Below are 21945 nucleotides of genomic sequence, written 5' to 3'. Positions count from 1 at the left end.
TCTTTTTTGTATCCATTTTTGAGATATTTCAAAATTACCTAGTTACCCAATTCATTTCTGAGCGTGGATTTCCTTTTACTGCTTTCTTCTGGAAGTAGTTGTTTGTGACTTAGCTAGACACCCTCTGGTGAGTGGATTTGCTGCCAGTCTTCAGAGAGTACCATGTTGAAGGGGTTACAGCAGCTGCACATGAGCTTACTTACTTTAAGCTGCTGGAAGGAGTTCCTACTCACAGTATGGGGACATAATCTTTCCAGGTCTCTCGCTTGTCCACACTGGCTTAGGAAACTCAAATGTCTTCTGGTTTTGTATGAGTTCTAGGACTTGAGCCTTGGAGCTCCCTAGTTAGACACCTTTGTTTTATTACTGAACTTCACCATGAATAGGTACGATTTAGTATTTAGCTGTCAACCAAAGGAATATAAATGTAGATCTCTTGAGATCTTTTTGGTAGCGCCTGCGTTCCTGGAAATGTGATACACAGATTTCAACTACTTAAAAACCTAATCTCTGCCGCCTCAGCTAGCAATCAACCAGTGCTTTCATGATGATAGAGACAAGGGGTTGGGGGTGATAGCTCAGTCAACAAAACAGTTCTGTAGCATGCCACCACACCCTGATTTCTAGATAAAGAACAACATAAAATGGACCTTGGTGTTGCACGCCTGTAATCTCAGCACTCAGGAGGTACAGGCAGGAAGCTCATAAAGTCAAGATCATCCTTGGGTACAGAGTCTGAGGCCAAACTATGCTATAAGAGACCCTGTCTCAAAAACAAAACAATCAATCAAAAAGAAATAAAGACAAATGTTTACTCTGTTCTTTCTCTTGTTTCAAAACTGGCAATAGTATAAATATTGGTCAGTAAGCAGAGGCTTATAAAATATCATTCATTTACATAATAGACAAATGATTAAAATACAAAAATCAAAGTATGTTAATAAAGAACAAACTAATGGAAAGATTTCAATAATTGAATCAACAAAAAAGTAACTTTCAGGACTGTGTGTATAAAAGCATAAAGTCCTTGTTTTTTATGTCTCAAACTTTATATTTTATAATAGCATGCATTACCTAGACATCTAAAATATTATACATATACATGCCTGTTTATCTTAAACTGTTTTAATTTTGGAGTGATTTGTGTACTTTTTCCCCCTGATAGTTTCTTACTCTGTATCCCAGCCTGTCCTTGAACTCACAATACTCTTCTTCAGCTTTCAAAGTGCTAGAATTTCAATTATGCACCTTCTACCACCATGCCCAGATTGACTTTATTAATGCTTTGTTTTTTGGGTTTTGTTTTGTTTTGTTGAGACAGGGTCTTACTATGTACCCTTGGCTAAACTAGAATTCACTACTGTAGAACAGGCTGACCCTGGAATCACAAGAGATCTGCTTGTCTCTGCCTCCCAAGTGCTGGGATCGAAGGTGTGCATCACCATGCACAGCTGCCTGATATGATTTTTAATGTATGTGTATGTACGTTTAGTCTCCATGTTAGAATGCACACATGCATACACGTGGTCATGGAGACCAGAACTGGGCATCAGATCCACTAGAGCTGGTTACAGGCCTGAGCTCTTGGCCATGGAGCTATTCCTTCAGCCCCCAGCCTGATACTGTTCAAAAGGGTTGGCCAGGGAAAACTTTACTGACAACCTTTTAAAAGCTTCTTTGTCTCTGGTAGTACAGTGAGAGCAGGCTAGCCTCTAACACATACAATAGACCTCTGCTGCTTTCAGTAATGCATATAAAGACTTTAGTTACATCAAACAACATGAGAAAGAAGTTTACAGCAGTCCCATACTAAAGTATTAATAGGAAAAGATAGCAGAGTAAAACATTATGTTTTTAAAAGCTATGATAACCTTATATAAGGAGGGCTAGAAAATACTTTAATAAACAATGTTTCACAAATTGTGAATTCTAGTTATTTTCTGTGTTCTTTCCCATAATCAAGATTTTCTAAGTCAGAGTATTTTTCTTTTGAGACTATTGTGAGTCTGCAATGCTTACTTCCTGAACCATGATAAAACCTAATCTTAGGGCTGGGAAAAAGGATCCAGCTTGCAGTTTTTGCCTATACTCACTGAGGTCTGGTTAAGTGCCTTCTTTTTAGTACAAGCAATAAATGTAATTGCCCCATGGTTTGTGGGTATCCATTTATCACAGGCAGCTTTGCATGCAAGCCACAGGTGGCATGTTTCTTGATTCAAGAGAAATCTGATGAGAGCTTAAAATGTAAAAGGAAACAAACACTTTCTGCAACCATTCAGATTAGGCCATTTTGTTTCTGTTTTAGCAAATGGAAATTGGAGTGTTACAGCAAGCACACTTTAGTCTCAAAAGCATTTCATTTTAAGCACATTTTTAAAATATCTGTTTTTTTAAAATCTAAGAACATATAATGAATGCTTAATACTTTCCCTTGGGAAAAAAAAAGAAAAAACTCCACATAATGAATGTAGATTCATAGGATATCATTTAATCTAACAATTACTAGACATTTAAATTTTATGTACTGTCTTCTAAATAAGCAGTATTCAGTCAAATATCTACACCTGTATGTATATAAAGCATATTTTGTTGATTAATTATGACATAGATATCAAAAATACAGCCATGTTATGGCCCTATATACAGAAACAAAGTTTCTAATAATACTATTCCAAATGAGCATGGTGGCACATGGGATAATGAGGAGAGACTGCTAAGTGTCTAAGGTATCCAAGGTTACAAAATGAGTTCTGGGCCAGCCTGAACTATAGTGAGGCGCTGAATCAAAAGAAAAAAAGAAAAAAAAAAAACACCACCAACAAAATTTAATGCAATACGGTCACTTCAGAGTTATGAGAATACAGCAATATGTACTAAATAGTGAGGTTTTTTTTTTGTCCTTTGGGGGGGGAAAAACCTTTAAATAGTTGGCAAATCAGATGCACATTATAAAAAATATGCAAATATGCTTCTGATTTTAGGTGCTTTTAGGGGACTGAGGGGTGAGACAAAATCTCTATGTACCCCTGGCAGGCCTAGAATCCATGGCAGCTGTATTCTCAAAAAAAGAAAGAAAACAAGAAAAATTAGATTTCTGTTTTGTCTGCATGTATATATGCATGCACTACATGTGTGCCTGGTAGCTGTAGAGTTCAGAAGTGGGCTCTTGATTCCCTGGAACTGGAGTTACAGATGGTTTGAACTACCATATAGATACTGGAAATTGAACCCAGGTCCTCTGCAAGAGCAGCTGGTGCTCTTAATTGCTTAGCCATTTCTTCAACTATTCTTGTCATGTCACCTAATTCTTTCCAAAGCCCAAGCTCATTTTGGTATGAATTTATTGCTGTAGAGGAATTTTTGTCATTTTTTTTTTCAGGCTCCTATTGTACCTGTGTAGGCATAACTGTTTCATGAGAAGATTTGGTTAGAAAACAAATTTATACTGAAACTGATGGCCACCAGTAGGAAAAAGTCCATTTTCTTAAAAGTAGAAATGATTAAAAGTGAATATGTAGGTCTGTTGTATTGATAGTATATATGCAGTAGTTATAAAGTCATTTTGCATACTTGTTTTTGACAGACACTCCTACTTGTGTCTTATTCATCAAAACATAATTCTAATAAATCTTTCAAATTATTTAGAATGAAAGTTTTGTGGATACAAAATAGTAAATTAGGGGAATTATGGGAATGGATGACAAATAACAGTTTTTGTTGTTCTGAGTCAGAGTTTTACTCCATACCCCATATTAGCTTGAAACTGACAATATTTCTGTTTCAGTTTCCCAAGTGCTAGAATTATAGATACATGCCACCACCCCTAGCTCAGGTGATATTTTTAAATCTATGTATATTTTTTAAATTAAAATATAATGATATCATTTTATCCTTCCCTTTCTTCCCTCTGGCCCCTCCCGTGTCCATCTTAATCCCTTTCAAATTGAGGGGCTCTTTATTATTACACACACACACACACACACATCTGCACAAACACAAGAGTACAGTCTGCTGCATTTTTGATGCTGGTGTGTATATGATTTCAAGGATGAGCACTCTATTGGATAATTGTCGAGGGAGGAGCTGATACTAAAATCTGGTTCCCTAATTGGTTCTTGATTTGGTCAATAAAGAAGGCGAAGTCAATTGCTGGGTGAAGGGTAAAGGTGGGACTTTCCATCCCCGGAGGAAGAGAAGAGACACAGTGAAAGAGGAGGTCTTTCAGCCAGGCTTTGGAATGAGAAGCATGAATAACCATGTAAGACTTTGGGCATCTAGGGTCTACAACCTCCACCAAGGCAGGGGCCGAGGAGCTTGGCTGAAGCTGGCTGATAGCTGGTAAGACTAAGGCAGGAGATTCAGTGCCCAGCAGTTGTGCTATCTGGCTAGTAATAATAAAAAGCTGTGTACTGTCTTCCATCCTTGGGGCAAAGGTGGGCAGAAAAAGAGAGCAACGGGCGGTAGCTGACAGCTTAGCTGAGCTAGCTGGGAGTAGCAATAGAAAAGCCAAGGAGCCAGTGGACTGCGGACAGAAGTTCCTTGCTTTCTTGGGTTGGGGATTGGTTGCGATTGATCCAGGGCTAAACTGGATGGTGCTAAGGGAACCAGGAGAGGTCAGAGCTGAGCTCCAGGGAAGGTGGTAGCGTGTTCTTTAAATTTTACATGCAACAGATAATCAGGGAGATCATTCTTGAGCTGACTCTCCCTCAGAACTCATTAGCTGCCTGTGGTTTGTCCAAGACTGGACATCCGGCATGTCTACAAGAAGAAAATCCCTGAGATCTTCCCCTCCCACATTAGCAAGCCTATTGATATTGTCAGTGTTTAGGTCTCTTTTTATGTAACCATTTCTAGTAGACACGGTCTCATGGCAGACTTCCTGGTCTTCTGGCTCTTAAACTGCTGCTGCATCTTCTACAATGTTCCCCAAGCCTCAGGGTAAAGGGTTGTGTGGTAAATGTATCAGGTGGGGCTTGGTTCCCTATCATCCCTTGATCTCTGCATTATATCTAGTTGTTTGTGTGTGTGTTTGTGTGTGTTTTGTAATGGCTTCATTTGATGTAAAGGGAAGCTTCTTCCATAAAAAGTATTAGCTACACTTCTCTGTGGGTATAAGGATAACTTTTAGAATGTAGGAATGGTGGTAGTAAGTTCTCATCTAAGATCTATGACTTCACTAGGCCCAGGTAGTTGGTTCAGTTTCTAGTACCAGGCATGTTCCACCTTTCCTGGCTCCTCCCGCCTCTGCTGAGTCAACCTCAAATACAACTAGAGAGCTGATGGTTACTGCTAACCTATCAGTGTCAGAAGACATTTTTTATGATGATATATAAAACAGATGAAATAGTTTAAAAACTAGGGTTGATGCTGTAGGATTGAGAACAATAAAATACTGTGTTGACAGTGAGATCATGAAAACAAATGGAATATCACAGTAGTTAAATACAATGTATCTTAAGACTATTAGTAAATTACTATAATTTTTCTTTATTGCTGACATTATCATTCATGTAGGCAAGGAAATATGATCATATTCATTCCCATTTCCAACTTCCCTGGTATGTTCAAACACATCCCTCTCCTAAATTCATGTCATTTTGTAGGGGATAACTCACTAAGTCCAATGTGTTTATCCATATCTGCATAAGTTTGGGGCATCCCACTGGAGCATAGAAAACTTCAAGTGGCCACACTTTCACAAAAGAATTATCCTTCTCCCAGCAGCTGTCTTCTGCCCATAAGTCCTCAGTAAAGCATGAGGTCTGGAAATCATTTACCCTACCTATGCCATGAGTTTGGCTGGCTTTATTTTGCTTAGATGATAGCCATAGCTGCTGTAAGGTAAGTGCAGCAGCCATGCCATGATCTAAGTGAGCATGTCACAGCACTCCTCCTCCCCATCCTGTCCAAAGGCAGCACACCATAGCACTCCTCCCCATCCTCTGGCTTGCATTCTCTTCTTGTCTTTGGAGTTTTAGTAAATGCTTAAATTTGTGTAAAATTTGTGTGTATCTTCTAATTCTGAAATTAGCTCCCCCCCAGGACCATTTAACTTTTCATTAACGCTAATAACATGGATATTAATTTGAAGCTCTTTGGTTTCCCTTTCTTCTCAAACCCAATCTGATCTTGGTATTTTCTCAATATCTCTGTGATATTGTTACTGCTTTCCATTTTCCATGTTACAACCCTAATTAGATCTCATTTGCAGCCTATTAAACAGGTTCCCCACCTCCAGAAATTTCCATTGCAAACAGTCTCTTGATAGTCCACATTAAACCCAGAATGATCTTTTATAAATTAAATCTCTACCTGTTATTCTTCTGCTTGAGAAATACAAGGAACTACAAGGGTTTGTCTTTTTATTGTCATCTCTATCATGGTGCTCCATCCTCCCTCCCTTCACCGCACCCACCCAGGAGATTACTTTTGGCAGTTACCAAGAGTATAATGCTCCATTTTTTCCTCCTAGGTCTCATGACAAATTGTTCTCTGTCATTCCACCTTCACCCTCTCTTCTAAGTCAGTGACCTGGCTGTTCCTGGGCACCAGAATTGGTTAGGGTCAGAAGTCCTTTTTAGTATATGTCCCGAGAGCTACTTTGACTTACTTTAAAAAGGTAAGTCTGGTCAAATTTCAAGTCGCTTTAGGTGCAGATTCAAGAAACAGATGAGAATTTTCAGTTCCACCTTAGATATCTAAATTATTCATCTATAGCTGTATTTTCTTTATACTGCTTGGCTATCTTGTCCTGTTAGCTTTATGTGCACATTTGGGAGTGATACAAGCACTACTGTGTCACATGTAGTGATGTGTTATTCTCTTGTAGAATCTCTAAAGAAACAGGAGAAAACCCTTTCACCTATCTAGATTCTTTGTACAATGACATGAAATGCCAATATTTTCTTCCTATTTTACTATGTGTAGCCACTTTAATATAATGCACATTTATTTTTATAAATAGGGTTTTATTTATTTCTCCTTAGCCATTCTTATTCTAGGTAGAAAATAGTTTAGTATAGTGAGAATACTTTTATAGGCTAAGATTCTGGGTCACAAAAACTACATGTAACCTGTCAAAATTTAATTTTCTAATGAAGCAGGGCAAGAACTTCATTAGTTGCTTCTTCCAAGACATTTGAACCTGCTCTGACTTGGCAACAGTCATTGTTTTTCTCCAGCAGACAGTAGGAGGCCATCTGACAGGTGGAACATTTCTCTTTAATCACAGCAGAATTTGGAGTGGGGTTCAGCACTTCTATTGAACAGCTGCATACAATTTCATTCTTTCTTATTTTTTTCTCAATTACATTTAGGCAACATTAAAGTGAAGAAGCATCAATTAACTTACACACTGAAACACATATTACTGAACAGAGTAAGTCTAGATTCTCACCAGTAGTATTACTACTGTCTAAATATAAATCACTGAAATACTCCTAGTGTTCAATATGTATTAATTTCAGAACAGTTTTCTAATCTTCAACCACAAATGCTGATCTTTCAGACATGTAAGAATAGGACTATAGAGCTGGAGAGATGGCTCAGTGGTTTAGAGCACTGGTTGCTCTTCCAGAGGTCCAGAGTTCAATTCCTAGCAATGACATGGTAGCTCACAGCCATCTATAAATGGGACCTGATGTCCTTTTCTGTTGTGCAGATATACAGGAAGAGACTATAAAATGAAATTCTAAAATAATTGTTAAGTTTAAACTATTGTGAAAGTGTTCAGAGAAGGCACCAGAAACTCTGAAATGAGAGGCCTAAGAGATGATTCTTTACTGTTAACATCTAAGCAAGAAAACACTTCAGACTAGTAAACTATTAGTGATATTTATCTTCTGAACTGTGTTAGCTATAGGATGAAAGAGCCATGTCATCTCCGTAGTGAATTTCACTTTAGCAAGAGAGTAAACATAATTCTACATACCAGCTGCAATTAAGGCATTAGTAACGTGCCCTGATTGATTACCTGGAGCTGTTGCTGAGAAATGGATGTGTGGTACAGCTTTTATCACCAGAGTTTGCAAAAAAAGAAGTCCCTTGCTTAGATATAGTGTAGTAAGTGACATCATTAGGTAGTCCTTCTATCTAAATGACCTAGAAGTTAGTGTATCAGCAACTTATAATAAACAAGCCGTTTCACCTGATGATTCCTCTCCCCACACAGAAGTACTTTTTCTGTTAATAATATAACTGGTTAATACAAGACCAGATGGTTGCAACATTTACAGAAGGCAAATGACACTTAAACAAACAGAAAACCAGCATTAGGATAGTCAGGGGTTTCAACTGAATCCTAAACATAGAGTCTACATTGAAGGACTATTAACATTAACTATATAAAGTGGCCATTTTCCAGTACTATCTAGTTGGTGAGACTGTTCTGCTTACTGTCAGTTTGATTTAAATATTTCCTAGTGTACTATAACTCAGCTTTCTTCCTGCTGCACAAGTGCATTTCCATTACTAGCTAGAAGTACAGCAATCCTTTAAGACTCTAAATAAAATGGGTCTACACTATTTAACCAGGACCTGCTTAAGTTAAGGTTTTACCAAACTTACAAACAACGCAACTTCTCTTGTATGCCACACAGCATATTCTAGGCATCACTGATGATGTGGTATTATTGCTACTTGAGCCACCTACATAATAGAATAAATGGTTTTGCCACCAACTGAAAACACACATCGTACTGATACTTGTACTGTGTAGTTCAACTGACATAAATATGGACGGTTCTCCTAAAGGAATTCATAGGTAAAATAAGAAAGCTATTTTATAAAACACAATACTAGTGTACTCTATGGAACAGTACTCTAAAGGGGCAAAAGTCACAAGCAGTTTGGGGTATGTTTTCAGAGTATTCCAAACATGTATGAATTTCTGTTAGAAATCGCCTGATCAATAGGATACACTTGCTAAAGTGGTTCTGTAATAGCTGTGCAATTCTTGAGACATAAAAAACTGAGCCTAGAAAAGCTCAAAAAATAGTGGCTTCTGGGGCTGGAAAGATGGTTCAGCACCCACAGCAAGCAGTACACAAGCACCTGTAACTGTAGCTCCAGAGGACCCAACTCCCTCTTCTAGCCTCCTCAGAGACCATTACACACACAGCACACAATCACAGACAGATAAATAAATAAAAATCAAATAAATTCTAAACACAAAACACCTAGCTTCCTGAACAAATAATATTATTCCTGACCAGGAACAATAGCAAAGATGAATACATTCAAGAAGAAAACTTTGATGAGATAGGAGTTGAAATAGATGAGTAGAGCCTGTTCTGAGAAATGTAATGACCTGGTGGGGTGTGTGTGTGTGTGTGTGTGTGTGTGTGTGTGTGTGTGTGTATAAACAAGCTCCTGGCGTTTAAAACACAACTCCTGTTTGAGAGAGGTGGTCTATTTAACCTCCCCATTACATAGTTTTCTTATCAGACAAATACTTGTACTCCCTACTTAATTGTGTCACAGTTATAGTGACTAAATGAGTTTGCCATTCTACAAAGTTTATTTCAGTTATGTACCCTGCACTTACAGACACAAAGTCAATGGAACACTCCTGGGAAAACAATGGCAGTGGCCTCTAACTTGCTCACTCATTGGACATATAAAATTGGATGAACATTTTCCTTAAATAGAATATTCAAAAAGTTCACATTTTGTAATTCTCTGGTTGTCTTCTCTGATTACTCAGAGCAAGGATTTTGATGTAAACCTTTTAGCCCCAATATTCCTAGTCTACTGACTTTAACAAAGAAACCAGCATACATAAATTGAGGTATTTATGTACATAATAAAGATATCTTTCTTATTCTGACTCTTGACAAAACTATTTCTGATCTTAAGTATATTCTGTTTTGCTAAAACAACTTAGATATCACTAGAATACCTAATGGTATGAGAATAGTCATGTGAGGATAAAGGCATATGACATATTAACAATTCTGAAGAATAAAAGGATACAATGTTGATAAAGAAAGCCACAGTAGAAAAATGAATTACCTGACACCAGGCTATCATCACTATCAGCTAACAATTACTCTGTGTCTAGATCTATAGCAATATATGTCAAAAATCATTTACATGGCTGACCTAGACTCCATTTTCAATGGTACATAATAGACTAATAAACTATTGGGCAAACTCTCTTAATAGAGTAATCAAGCTATCAAGGTTCAATATGAAGGAACAATGATGAAGACGAACTTCAATTATTAGCTTATTTTAGGGAAGAATAGAGGTGAAGTTGGTTAACAGACATTTGTATAATTTGACAGCAACATACAAAATTTAAAGTAGAAAATTAAGCTCTAGTTATCAAAGAGAGTATATGCTGAGTAAAGAAAGGGCCACCATGTTTTCCCATAAGCTGTATGATAATAGCCGTGTGACTGGGGGAAGAACCAACACAGTACATATCTGCTTGTTATTCTTCATTCCTACTCCCTCTGCACTCTTCTGTGTATGTAAAGATAAGTTGATATGCAATTTTTATTCTAAATGTTTAAAGGATTAAAAAGACTAAGCCTTCAGCTGGTTTTTCTACAGTTAACTAATAAAAGGAAGAGCCTTCTAAAGTAAGAATCTATACTGTGTATAGATGGTTCATACCTGTAATCCTAGTTTCCTGGAAGGCTGAGTCAGCAAGATTGCAAACCTGAAGGCATCCTGGGCAGCCCAGTTGCCCAGAAGTGCGGACATCATACTGCTTTTAGGCATCTGTCCTCTCATCCTGCTCTTGCCTAGGAGAGTTCTTCCACCATTCTTGGTTTTCCATTCTTGGCCCTCCATTCTGACTATTGTAAGGCAAGGTCCTGCTATGTAATTTAGGGTCACCTTGAACTCACTCTGGGGATCCTCCTGTTCAGCATCTCCAGTGCTGGGGTCACCTACATGTGCCACCACACCCAGTGATGACATTTTTGCACTAGTCAACTGTATCCTAGAATCCTCTCAACCCATAATTTGATGTTTTCTCTTCATTATAATTAAGTTGCTTTGTTGTTATTGTTTGATAAAAATGTCACAAAAGTCATGTGCTCTTCTTTGCATTTTAATCTACATTATATTGGTAAGTCTTAGTACAGATGAAAGTTGACCTTGACCACTGGTGAGGGTGGTGTCTAACTGTTTTCCCTCCATATGAAATCATTACTATTTCTTATGTAATGAATATCTCCTGACAGACATTTTAAAATTATGTAAATATATTGTTTCTCTTCAAATTGAGGTGATTCTATAGGATTTTATAAAGAACTAAAATATGTAAAATATTATCATGAACAAGTGTTACTGTTTTTAATATATTTAAACTCGGTAAAATATTTTCTTAAATTCAAATACAAAGAAAGATCTTTTCCCCAAGCACCATTCCTGACTGGTCAAGTGAGACGTGCCCACTGGCATATGCATACACATATTATGGAGGCAGCTAACTACCTCTACAGGCAAGTCTACTAGGCATTGTCTTGATTGACTGATGTGGAAGGGTCCAGGCAGTTGTGGGTGGTGCTAGCCCAGGGCAAGTAGTCCTACGTTATATATAAAAGCAGGGTGAGCAAGCCATGAAGAACAAGTCAGGAAGCAGTGTTCTTTCATGCACTGTTTCAGTTCCTGCCTCAAAATTCCTGTGCTGACTTCTCTCAGTGATGGAGTATGCCCTGGGAGTTGTAAGCGGAAATAAAGCCTTTCTTCCCGAGTTGCTTTTGATCATGCTGTCTTATCACATCACTGTCAGCTCTGACCAGAGATGCTTCTTTTCTCAGCTCGTCCTGGCACTGAGGATAAGTGAACGTTAAAAGTTCAACCATAAGTGAGACATCTGTATCATCCCCTCTTGCACTCATAGGAGGCAGCAAGAATGTTAGAACAGAGAATGGGGCGGAGTGCTAAGGAACACCATTTTCTGGACATCAAGTGACTCTCACTCTCGAACTCACAAAAGCTCTAACTACCTGATGAGACCTGCTCAAAACTGGGTCCATCAATAGATGTCCTGTCATAAAGTAGGTAGGATTTCAAAGACCTGATATTACCTCAAGAGCTATTGCAATTAATGGTTTGTGGAGTGATAGTGGGAGGAGAGATTTTCTCTAGTGGTACCTACTGGTGGAATAAATAACTTTGTACTCACTTGTGCTCCTATTAGCAACCCCAGTGAAATTCACTGGATCAATACTACCAACAACAAAATCAAAACAACAACCAAAACTGGACAGGAAAGTAAAAGGGGAATTTGCTAACAAGAAAAGGTAGATTAGCTGGAATGGCAGGAGGAATGGGAGATGAATATCATCAAAGTACTAATGTACTAATATACATATATGAGGAGGTCACAGTGAAGCCCACTATCAAATATACAACTAATATATGCTAATACAAATATTTTTAAGTTATTAGTTTTAATAAGCATATATGTATATGTCTGTGTGCATGTGCATGTGAATGCCTGTGCCTAAAGCGTACAAAAATGTTGAATCTTCTGGATTATGTGTCACCTGATTTGGGTGCTGGGGCTCAAATTTGGGTCCTCTGGAAGAATAGTATGTGTCCTTAACTGCTAAGCCACCTCCACCTCAATACAAACATTTTGAAAGACCATTTTGTTTTCTCAGTGTATTCAGTTAATATTAATCGACTATGATAGCAAAAAGAAAATGATATGATTGAAACATTACTTACATAACTACGGCTCTTAAAGATATCAGATGGACTAGTGGTAAGGATTTTGTCTCCTTCCAAACCAATTACTCTTTTACAGATATTTGATTTTGGATCACTAGGACTTTTTGCAATTACAATGTCACCTCTAAAGAGAGAAAAAAGGAAAAGTATCAGTATTATTGCCAAGCATAACCACATACATAGGACTGCTTTAATAATTTTGTAAAATGACCTAAATACATACCCTTTATCCTTTCATATACTGACCCGCATATATTTAGCATGTTTGTAAACTATTATAACTGATATTTAGAGTCAACACAAGCAAAGACATAAAAATTCCATATAAAATTACTGATATTCTCTAATAATCTCATGAGAATTATTTCCACTATGTATTATTTCTCTATCCAATTCTAGAGCACTAAAATTGAAGAAATATTGTCTACTTCCCAAAAATTCAAAAACTAAAGAATAACAATATATGTTATATAATTCATTTAAGTCATATTTTACAGGACAGACTTACATCTGAGGGAAAAATGAGATACAACCAAATAAAACACTAATAGCTAAGCAAATGTACTATACAATAGGTATGATGTCAAGTACATAATATGAATCATTACATATGGAAGAGAAAACATTCTATATGGTAAGAGAAAAAAAGAGGTTTTATTCCAGGCACGATGATGCATGGCTGTAATCCCAAAATCCAAGAAGGGAAGAATTATAATTTGGAGGATAGTGTAAACTATAAAGCAAATTCAATGGCAATCAAAGCACACAGTGAAACTGTTTCAAAACATCCACACCTGCATAACTATCATAGCCATGGATGTGAGGTAGGAATGATATCCCAACCAAATGGAATGTAGTGTTTTTCCTGCATTAAACAAGGAATATAGAAATTATGCTAACATTTTTCAACATCTAACATATTTAGTAACTGTAATTCCAGATATAAATTTATATACTTTGATGTTATTTATAAAAGATATAATATAAAAATCCATAAAAATAAAAGGAAGAAAAGACTCTGTCCTAATAAGTCAAAATTGAAAAAAGAATAAAGAACCCTGACTGCTGTCACATTGTAAGTATTAAACAACTTCTAAGCATTTTGGTAGCCCCTACCCCAAATAAAGAGTGTTGTGGATATTGTTCAATGATAGAGTGGCTTATCTGGCATACAGGAAGTCCCAGATTTGGTCCCCAGCAACAAGAAAAGGACAGATGGTGAGACTAATTCGTTATCATTAATACAATTATGTTTAAGAAAAGGTAATACAAAATTTTCCCCAACAGCCAAATCAAGGAGCAATTCATAAGACACATTTTTATGTAAAAGAATAAAGGACACCATTTTATCAAAATTTTACAGGCACCAAAAAAATAGTATTGTCAACAACCACATCGTGAAGCTTCTACTTCTAAAGCTGAATGGTATCAAGCCATTTACTTCTATAACTGGGCCAGAAAAGCATGGGGTTTGTTTGTTTGTTGTTGTTTTGTTTTGTTTTTTGAAATGTCAGTGGAATTGTTCACATAAAAAACCATCAAGTGTGTCTTTGAAAGAAGAAATCATCTTCATGCCTTGCCTATGCAGCTCATGTTATTTGACAACATGACACTTAAAGTCTGAACCTAACTAGCAACACTGACGTCATAATTTAGTTAGGTTGGTTTTATGGAGCTCAATGTTAATTGAAACTATTAATATATGTCTACTAGTCTAGCTAGATAATATATGTAGATAAATCAAAATATATACTCCTGGACTTTTGCCTTCTTTACAGGGAGTTTTAAAAACCCATTTAATAACAGAACCAGTACTTAAAATTTCCTTTCCCATTATATTTATTGCTGGGTGTGGTGTTTTGTGACTCTTAGCAGCTGGGAGGCTCAGGCAGAATCACTATGAGTGTGGAGCCAGCCTGGACTAGATAGTAAGCTTCATGCTAGCATGGGCTACTCTATCTCAAAATTCCAAAAACAAATTATTAAATTAAAAATATGGTCATAAACATCCTTTCTGCCTACTAGGTGGTGAACTAGCCGCCAAGTCAAATGTCAATGTTTCACTCACAGCATCACTGCTGTAATGTATAACGTGTTTATAAAGTAGATGCCCATTAGCTATTTTTTGTACGAATTAGTAACAGGAGACTGCCTCAAGTATGAAGAATCCCTGAAGCTAATGGACAAGAGACCTGTATACTTTAGATACCACAAGTAGAGACATTTATTCTTGCACAAAATAGAAGTCTGGCCTTCCCTTAGTACAGGAAAAAGATCTGAACAACTTCTCTGGAACTCTACTAGACTATATAGCTTGACTAGGAGAAGCAATAAGAACAGGAAGCAGTAAAAATCAGAAATTCATCTCATTGAAATCTTAGTCCTAAGGTGCAGCAAACCAAATGAAGGGAGTAATATTTTCAAAGCAGTATCAGCTGCCTGACTTGGTTCTGTTATTTTGTTTCATATGAATGCCAGATTCAAGATACTCTACATACTAATGAGACTCCTGAATGAACGGAGCACAAAATAAAATCTTCAAAGAATCATAGTTTCCTGAATGTACTTACTTCTACTATTCATCTGACCGCAACGAGTATTTTAAATAAAGCAAGCTCTATGCTCCAGTGTAGGGGAATTTGAGGGTGGAGAAAAAAATCTCATAGAAGTAGGGGGAGAGGGGATGGGATAGGGGGTTTCCAGAAGAGAAACCAGGAAAGGGGATAGCATTTGAAATGTAAATAAAGAAAATATCCAATAAAAGAAAAGATAGATAGGTAGGTAGATAGATGGAGAGAGAAAGAGAGAGGGGGGAGAGAGAGAGAGAGAGAGAGAAAACAAGACCATTTATTCAAAAACACATTTATCAGCTGGTCCAGTGCACTGTTAAGAACATTTAACGGTTACAATGTCACTGGCATGCAGTAGCAAACTATTAGCTAGTCCAGTGTACTGTTAAGAACATTTAAGGGTTACAATGTCATTGGCACGCAGTAGCAACTTGCCTTCATGCTACAGTGAGGGTAAGTCACTAGGCTATTTTGGCAAGTCAAAAAACAAATGGAGATAACTACACCTATTGTGTAGTTTTAATTTACAATCCCCAAATCTACAAGTATTTTTCTTGAGGTTATTACAGAAAAAGATTTGAACAACTTCCATGGGACTCTATTAGACTTATATTAGACTCTATATAGCTTGACTAGGAAAATTTTGTGTACAGCATCAAGGGTCAGTGAGAGTCCAAAGGAAAGAATAGTTTCATAGTATTTTCAATTTTCAATACTGGGAAATGGGCTACGACAAAGGTAGACAATGAAAGAGTGCCTAACCCTCCTTTCTATACTAAATACCAGTAGTGGGAATCATTTGTAGGTCACGGAGATAAAAGCTGGCTTACTCTTTTTCTAACTCTATAAAAACTTTTAGAGAGGTACAGTTTAGAAAATACACAAAGTTAGAATTTGACATCCATTCAAAAGGAGCATCCCTTGAGATAAATAGTAGCACAATGTTTTGAGACACTTACAATAGAGTTTTGGGAAATTTGGTAACAATGTATTTACTAATTAATACTCAATAATTTATCAATCTGGAAAACTACATTGGACCAAATTCTTCAGACCAAATTCCTCATTCCCAGACATATACAAAGCCATAATTTACAAGTCACTGAATAGCTCTTGCTTTGGAATGAAAACATTTTAGGAACCTACAAAGAGAATAAGGCTTTCACGTATATTTGAATAAGGACTATTGTGCTGGATGGCAAGTGACCACAGACACTGTACATATTGACTATTAAAATGTTCTCAAATAAACAGAAAATATTCAAGATTGCTGTCTACTTAATACTTATAAAAGGATTTTTAACGCAAAGTTAGAAATTACAGAAAAAATACAGTTTATATACCTTTCACTATAATTATATCCATGACAGAAATTTACCTTTGGATGCCGTAAAAGTGTCGGCTAAGATTTTCTGCAAAGACAATATCTGAATTTTGAATTGTGGGTTCCATTGATGGTCCAGAACACTGAAAAGAAAGAATCTTCTGAGCTCAAATCTCTTTTAAATTTTACAGGCTAAGAGAAGAAAATTGGATAAATGTTCTTCTCAAAACAGACCATATTTTAATTGTTTAACGTTATAAGAGATACACAAAATAACATTATCTTTGCCAACCCTACAGAACTAAACTCCATGAGGAGCACTGGGACCTTGTCTCAGTTTCCCAGCTATGTAAATCTCCACTGTCAAGAAGAATACTCAGCATAATGTTAATGCTTGTTAAATATTTGTTGACTGAATGATGGACTTCCTTGGTTTTCTGAGACATCTCTTAGTGCCCATTCTGGAAATTTTTAAAGCAACTTTACATTATTCATTCTCTGAGAACTGATATCCTTCTACCTCTTCCAGGCAAATGTTTACTTAGTATGATGGGGCTGCATCTTATATTCTCTACTGAAAAACATCAACACAATGAGATGTACTCTAAAGACATTAGCATCTGTATGTCTGAAAAGAACAGTCTTTTATATGCCTAACATTGGAGTAACAATTGCCACTTAAAATATAAACAACAGTTTCTATCTCTTCTATCATTTAACTCTTTTACTCAAAAAAAGACAAAATAAAAACATTTAAATAAAATAATAAATAACAATGAAGTTTAGGCTTGCTTCTTCTAAAAGTACTAATGTCATTGTCAAGACTTAAGGGGAAGAGTATTAGTTAAATCCATGTATATCCTTTACTTCAGCTCAAATAAGGTTTATTATAACTATCAATCTTTTAAGGTAAAGTCAATATAAAAACAACAACAGCCCCCAAAAAACTATTGGCTGTCTGGTCAGCCAAATATTGTTTCACTTACATAACAAATATTTGAACATTTTGAGTTTTCAGATTTGTGATGAGATAACTGAAAACAAACATTGGTTGGAGGAAAGGCAACCAATGTTTACTGCTGATCTTATCAGAGTAATCATTTGCTTTAGTGACAAACTTGGCAGTTATGAGTAGTTTTAAACATCAGACGAATTTGTGTTGGAATTCTATGTCTTATACCTACTAACTATAAGACCTAGAATAAGTTAGCTTTCTGAGCCTGGGAGTTTCCTCTTGAGTAGAATAAATTCCTTACACAGGGACAACAGACAATGTAAGATAAGAAGTTAACAGCACTGACTTTCCTAGAAAGCACATAGCACTCAAATGATTACTATTTATATTCAAGTTATCAAGACCACTGTTTGTACCCTGCTAAACACAGTACGTAATAAGAAGGATTCAATGGTTCTTACATTTTATTCTGGCGCAGGTGCAAAAGAGTATTCTTTTGCTTGTTTGTTTGGTTTTATTATTTCTTATCATTATTTTGTGGGGGTGTGAGGGAGGGGGGTATACTTGCCACAGACTACCCACAGAGGTCAAAGGACAACTTGTGAGAATCAGTTCTTTCTCCACCATGTGGATGTGCTGGCATCAGACTTGGTGGCAAGCACATTACCAGCTGGGCTCTCACTGGCCTTGTTAGGTTTTGAGACAAGGTTTGTTTTGATTTGTGGCTGAGGAGGGATGGGTGGGAGATAATTTCGACAGAGTCTTATTATGCATGCCAAGGTGGACTTGAGCTTAGTCTGGAGCCTGGCCCTACCTTGAACTCACAATCTACTGCCTCAATGTCTGGACTACAGGTGTGTGTCACTCAAATCCAAACATACCTTTTATCTCAATATTTAGAAAGATTTCATGTTTTAATTTTCATGAAATGACTTCAAACAATTAAAAAAAAAACAATGTCTCCTTCCATTAAACAGGTTTTATTTAAAAATGAAATTCCTAAATGTAGAAACTTACCATTACAACACCACCAACATATTCAAAAGCACAATGAGCTATACAGCCATACTGAATGGTGTAGCCAGCAAGTCGAAAGGCCTTTCCCAGAACACCACGAAGCATACTTCGATGTTGACTCTGCCACCACCAGCCTGATGGTGAATTTCAAAAAGTTTTTGATTAGCATTTCTTAAAACAATTCAGAAAGAGATCTACTGTAAAATGTCTCATTAGACATAGAATGAACAAGCTGTAATCAGTACAGTTGACACAAATCAGTTTACTTCATCTGTTACTGATCATGTAAGTGACTGAATTCATGACTTAAGATAATCAGCATCTCATAAAACCACCCCATAAGCTCATTACTAAGGAAAAGGAAAAAGGTCCTGGTAAGGATGACCACACCAAATCATTTTACTCAGTACTTGAAATCTTTAAACAACATAACCTCCAAACCTCAGAAACCTCCAAAATCATACTGAGAGCCATTACTAAACTTGAATGAATCTGCCCTCCCCTTCCCACTCTGACCTGGGGGGGAGGGGAAGAGAGAGAGGGAGAGCGAGAGGGAAGGGGGAGAGAGGGGGGAGAGAGAGGGAGGGAGGGAAGGGAGGAGGGAGGGAGGGAGAGAGGGAGAGAGAGAGAGAGAGAGAGAGAGAGAGAGAGAGAGAGAGAGAGAACCATTATCTTTCTATTACATGCCTCTCTCCTCATTTAATGACTGAGCTTAAGTCTATGTTTAAAAATCTTAATAAAAGCCAGGTAGTCATGGTGCACACCCTCGGAGTCAGACGATCTCTATGAGTTAGTTCCAGGACAGCAAGGGCAACATAGAGTAAGCCTGTCCAGAATTTAAAAAAAAAAAAAAAAACTTTAATATAATCTAACTTTGTCATATTCATGTATCCTGGAATTCTTTTCTGTAACAGAAATCCCAGCGTCACCTGAAGGGAGGTTTCAGAATTCCTGCTGAAATACATACCACCACAGTGCAGGATCTCCTGCTATTGCTGGCAGCTACTGACTACTAATTGAATGAACTCACAAGTACTACAAAAAGGCACAAATACTATATATTTTAGTGTATGTGTATGTATGTATGTATGTATGTATGTATGTATGTATGTTCACATACATACTAGCATGTAGTGGAATTTCCCCCTAATTGATTAAATAAGAAAGACAACAAGAAGCCAATCACTGGGTGAGAAGAAGGCAGGCCTTCCAAGTCAGAGTGAGGAAGAGGGAAAGCCAGAGGAGGGAACTTCCTTTTGGAGGGCAGGAGCAAGGAAGAATAAGATGTAGGGCCGGGGACTGATAGTTCTGATGGCAGAATCCATCAGGATCTGTGACAGAAGATCTCTAACATAGAATAGTTGGTAAATTTAGAATGATAGATTCCGAGCCCAGCAATTGTGTTATCTGTTGATTCTAAACTAAGATTTTCATTTCACTGCTTCAGGGAAAGGTAACCTTGGTGGAGCGTGGGTTTGCAAGAGTGTGCTCCCAGCTAGCCTTGGAAATTTGGGAATGCTTATCTGTTTGGCAGCAGCCAGCCGTGGGAGTTAGATGACTGGGAATGTGAGTGGGTTCTGAAGCCAAGTAAACCTCGAGAAGTAGGGCAGACGCAGCATAGTGTTAGCCATGGAGATGGTGATAGCATGGTTGGTTTTTTAATATTACAGGCAACACCCACGCACACACTTGCATGTCAGTGTGAACAGATGCATGCTGTGACAGACATGTGTAAGTCAACAATTTTCAAGAGTCAGTTCTCTCCTTCCACCTTGGGTTCAGAGTATCAAACTCACATCATCTGGCTTATGTGGTTAGACAATTCCTTTTACCTGCTGAGCCATCAATACTATAGATTTTTAAAGCTATTCAAATTTTAATATAATTAAATTAAACCATTTCCCAGTATGTATTCCTTCCTTTTGAATGACTCCTATTTCAAAAAACATTTCATCCCCAGAACTCAAGCCCTTGACCAGCACAGTGCCTACCAGCCCCCATGAGGTTCATGATGGTCAGCTATGTCTGTGTGCCTTCCTAAGTCCTGACTCGGAAAAGCAGGTAACTTTTTCTTTCTTGATTCTTTCTTTCTGATGCTGGCCAGAGCCTAAGTGTGTCTTTTCTGGTACTTTTAGACTTCCTTTCTTAAAATCTCCTCTCCTAGTCATGTGGCTGCTTGTCCCCACTGTGGCTGACCTCCATGCCAGCTCAATTGAAATGGTTTGGCTTTTCCCATGGTGCCTCCATTCTCATCATAAAGCAGCTGCTGAGATTATAGGTTACCTTTGGGGTATTTTTTCTTTTAAATTCTAAAAACAAAAAACAAACAAACAAAAAAACTGTCCTCTTTGAATAAACTTTGGCTTTGCTTTACTTTCAAACATTTCCTGGCTTTCTTTTTTTCTTTAATGGGTAGAAAAAATGAACCACTACTGCTGATCTCCTAGATGGTATCACAGCTTCATAAAGAGAGACTTATACTCAAGACCCTGTGCTATGTACTCTTCATTTGACAGGTCATATCTATTCTTTATAATATCCCATATGATAACCTGGGCTTATCTGTCAAACATTTCCTTGAGATGATCAAACTTGAGGAGGAATTGAGGGAACCTGACTTACATACAGTAAGTCAGAAGTAAGGGAGGCCTTGTGTAAACTAGCATTTGAAATGGCAGAGGCATAGAGGACTAGGTCTTTGACTTGTGGAATAAGAAGCTACTGGCTGTAGGAAGTATCAAAATTGAGAGGAATTAAAAGATAGCTAGGCAGTATCATACGTCTATGAACAGAAGCATTGTGTAAGGAGGGGAAAAAGTATATTTTCCTCAGAATACCCATAATCTACTGAGGACCCTCTCCATTTTTGAAGGCAGGAGCCATTATGCTGTTTTTAAGTCTGTTTCATTGAGACTGACCTGCCCCAACCTTGACTTGGTTGAGAATACCCTACCCATCTTGACCAATCATATGGCCACCATATGGTGTTTTGGGGAGATTTTTCTTTATTTCCTTATTGCTCCACTGTCCTCTGTAAGCCTGCTTTGCAACTACTCCTAATTTTGCTCCATAGAAGGGGCCCCAACTCAGGGATGATCTCTTTAAACCCACTTAAGAGGCAGTCTCTGGCAAGATCTTGGGTGCACCCCAATAAAAACCAAGCTTTCTTCAAATTTGTTCAACAAGACATGAGTTTAACAAAGACAACAACAATGAACAACAGGCATGCCAAAGTGGCAGGTAGGAGGCACACAAGGTCTCAACCCTATACAAAAGAATTACAGGCAACTAAGGAATGCTGAGAGTGGGAGAAATAGTCTACCACAGGGAAGAGCACACCAATCAGTTATCCAATATCAAATGGTCAGCTCTGGAAACACATATGT

At 37.4% G+C, this 21945-nt stretch overlaps 1 protein-coding gene across 5 annotated transcripts in view; it reads right to left on the bottom strand.

Annotated features, from left to right (window-relative positions):
• Immp1l (inner mitochondrial membrane peptidase subunit 1) overlaps positions 1-21945 on the bottom strand; it is a 55698-nt gene that overhangs the window by 5789 nt on the left and 27964 nt on the right. For all 5 annotated transcript variants that reach the window (XM_028766956.1, XM_028766957.1, XM_028766958.1 and 2 more), the window contains 3 exons: positions 18560-18693; positions 16642-16730; positions 12691-12817 (listed from right to left, as the gene is read on the bottom strand). In XM_028766956.1, the coding sequence (XP_028622789.1) occupies positions 12691-12817; positions 16642-16730; positions 18560-18664 (321 nt within the window). In that variant the 5' untranslated portion in view covers positions 18665-18693. The remainder of the gene's footprint in view (positions 1-12690; positions 12818-16641; positions 16731-18559; positions 18694-21945) is intronic.

The sequence above is a fragment of the Grammomys surdaster genome, unplaced genomic scaffold (genome assembly GCF_004785775.1).
Source record: "Grammomys surdaster isolate TR1022 unplaced genomic scaffold, NIH_TR_1.0 170, whole genome shotgun sequence".
In the NCBI taxonomy this organism is placed as follows: Eukaryota; Metazoa; Chordata; class Mammalia; order Rodentia; family Muridae; genus Grammomys; species Grammomys surdaster.
The sequence above is the reverse complement of the archived record's forward strand: the minus strand, read 5'-3'. Positions and strand labels throughout refer to the sequence as shown.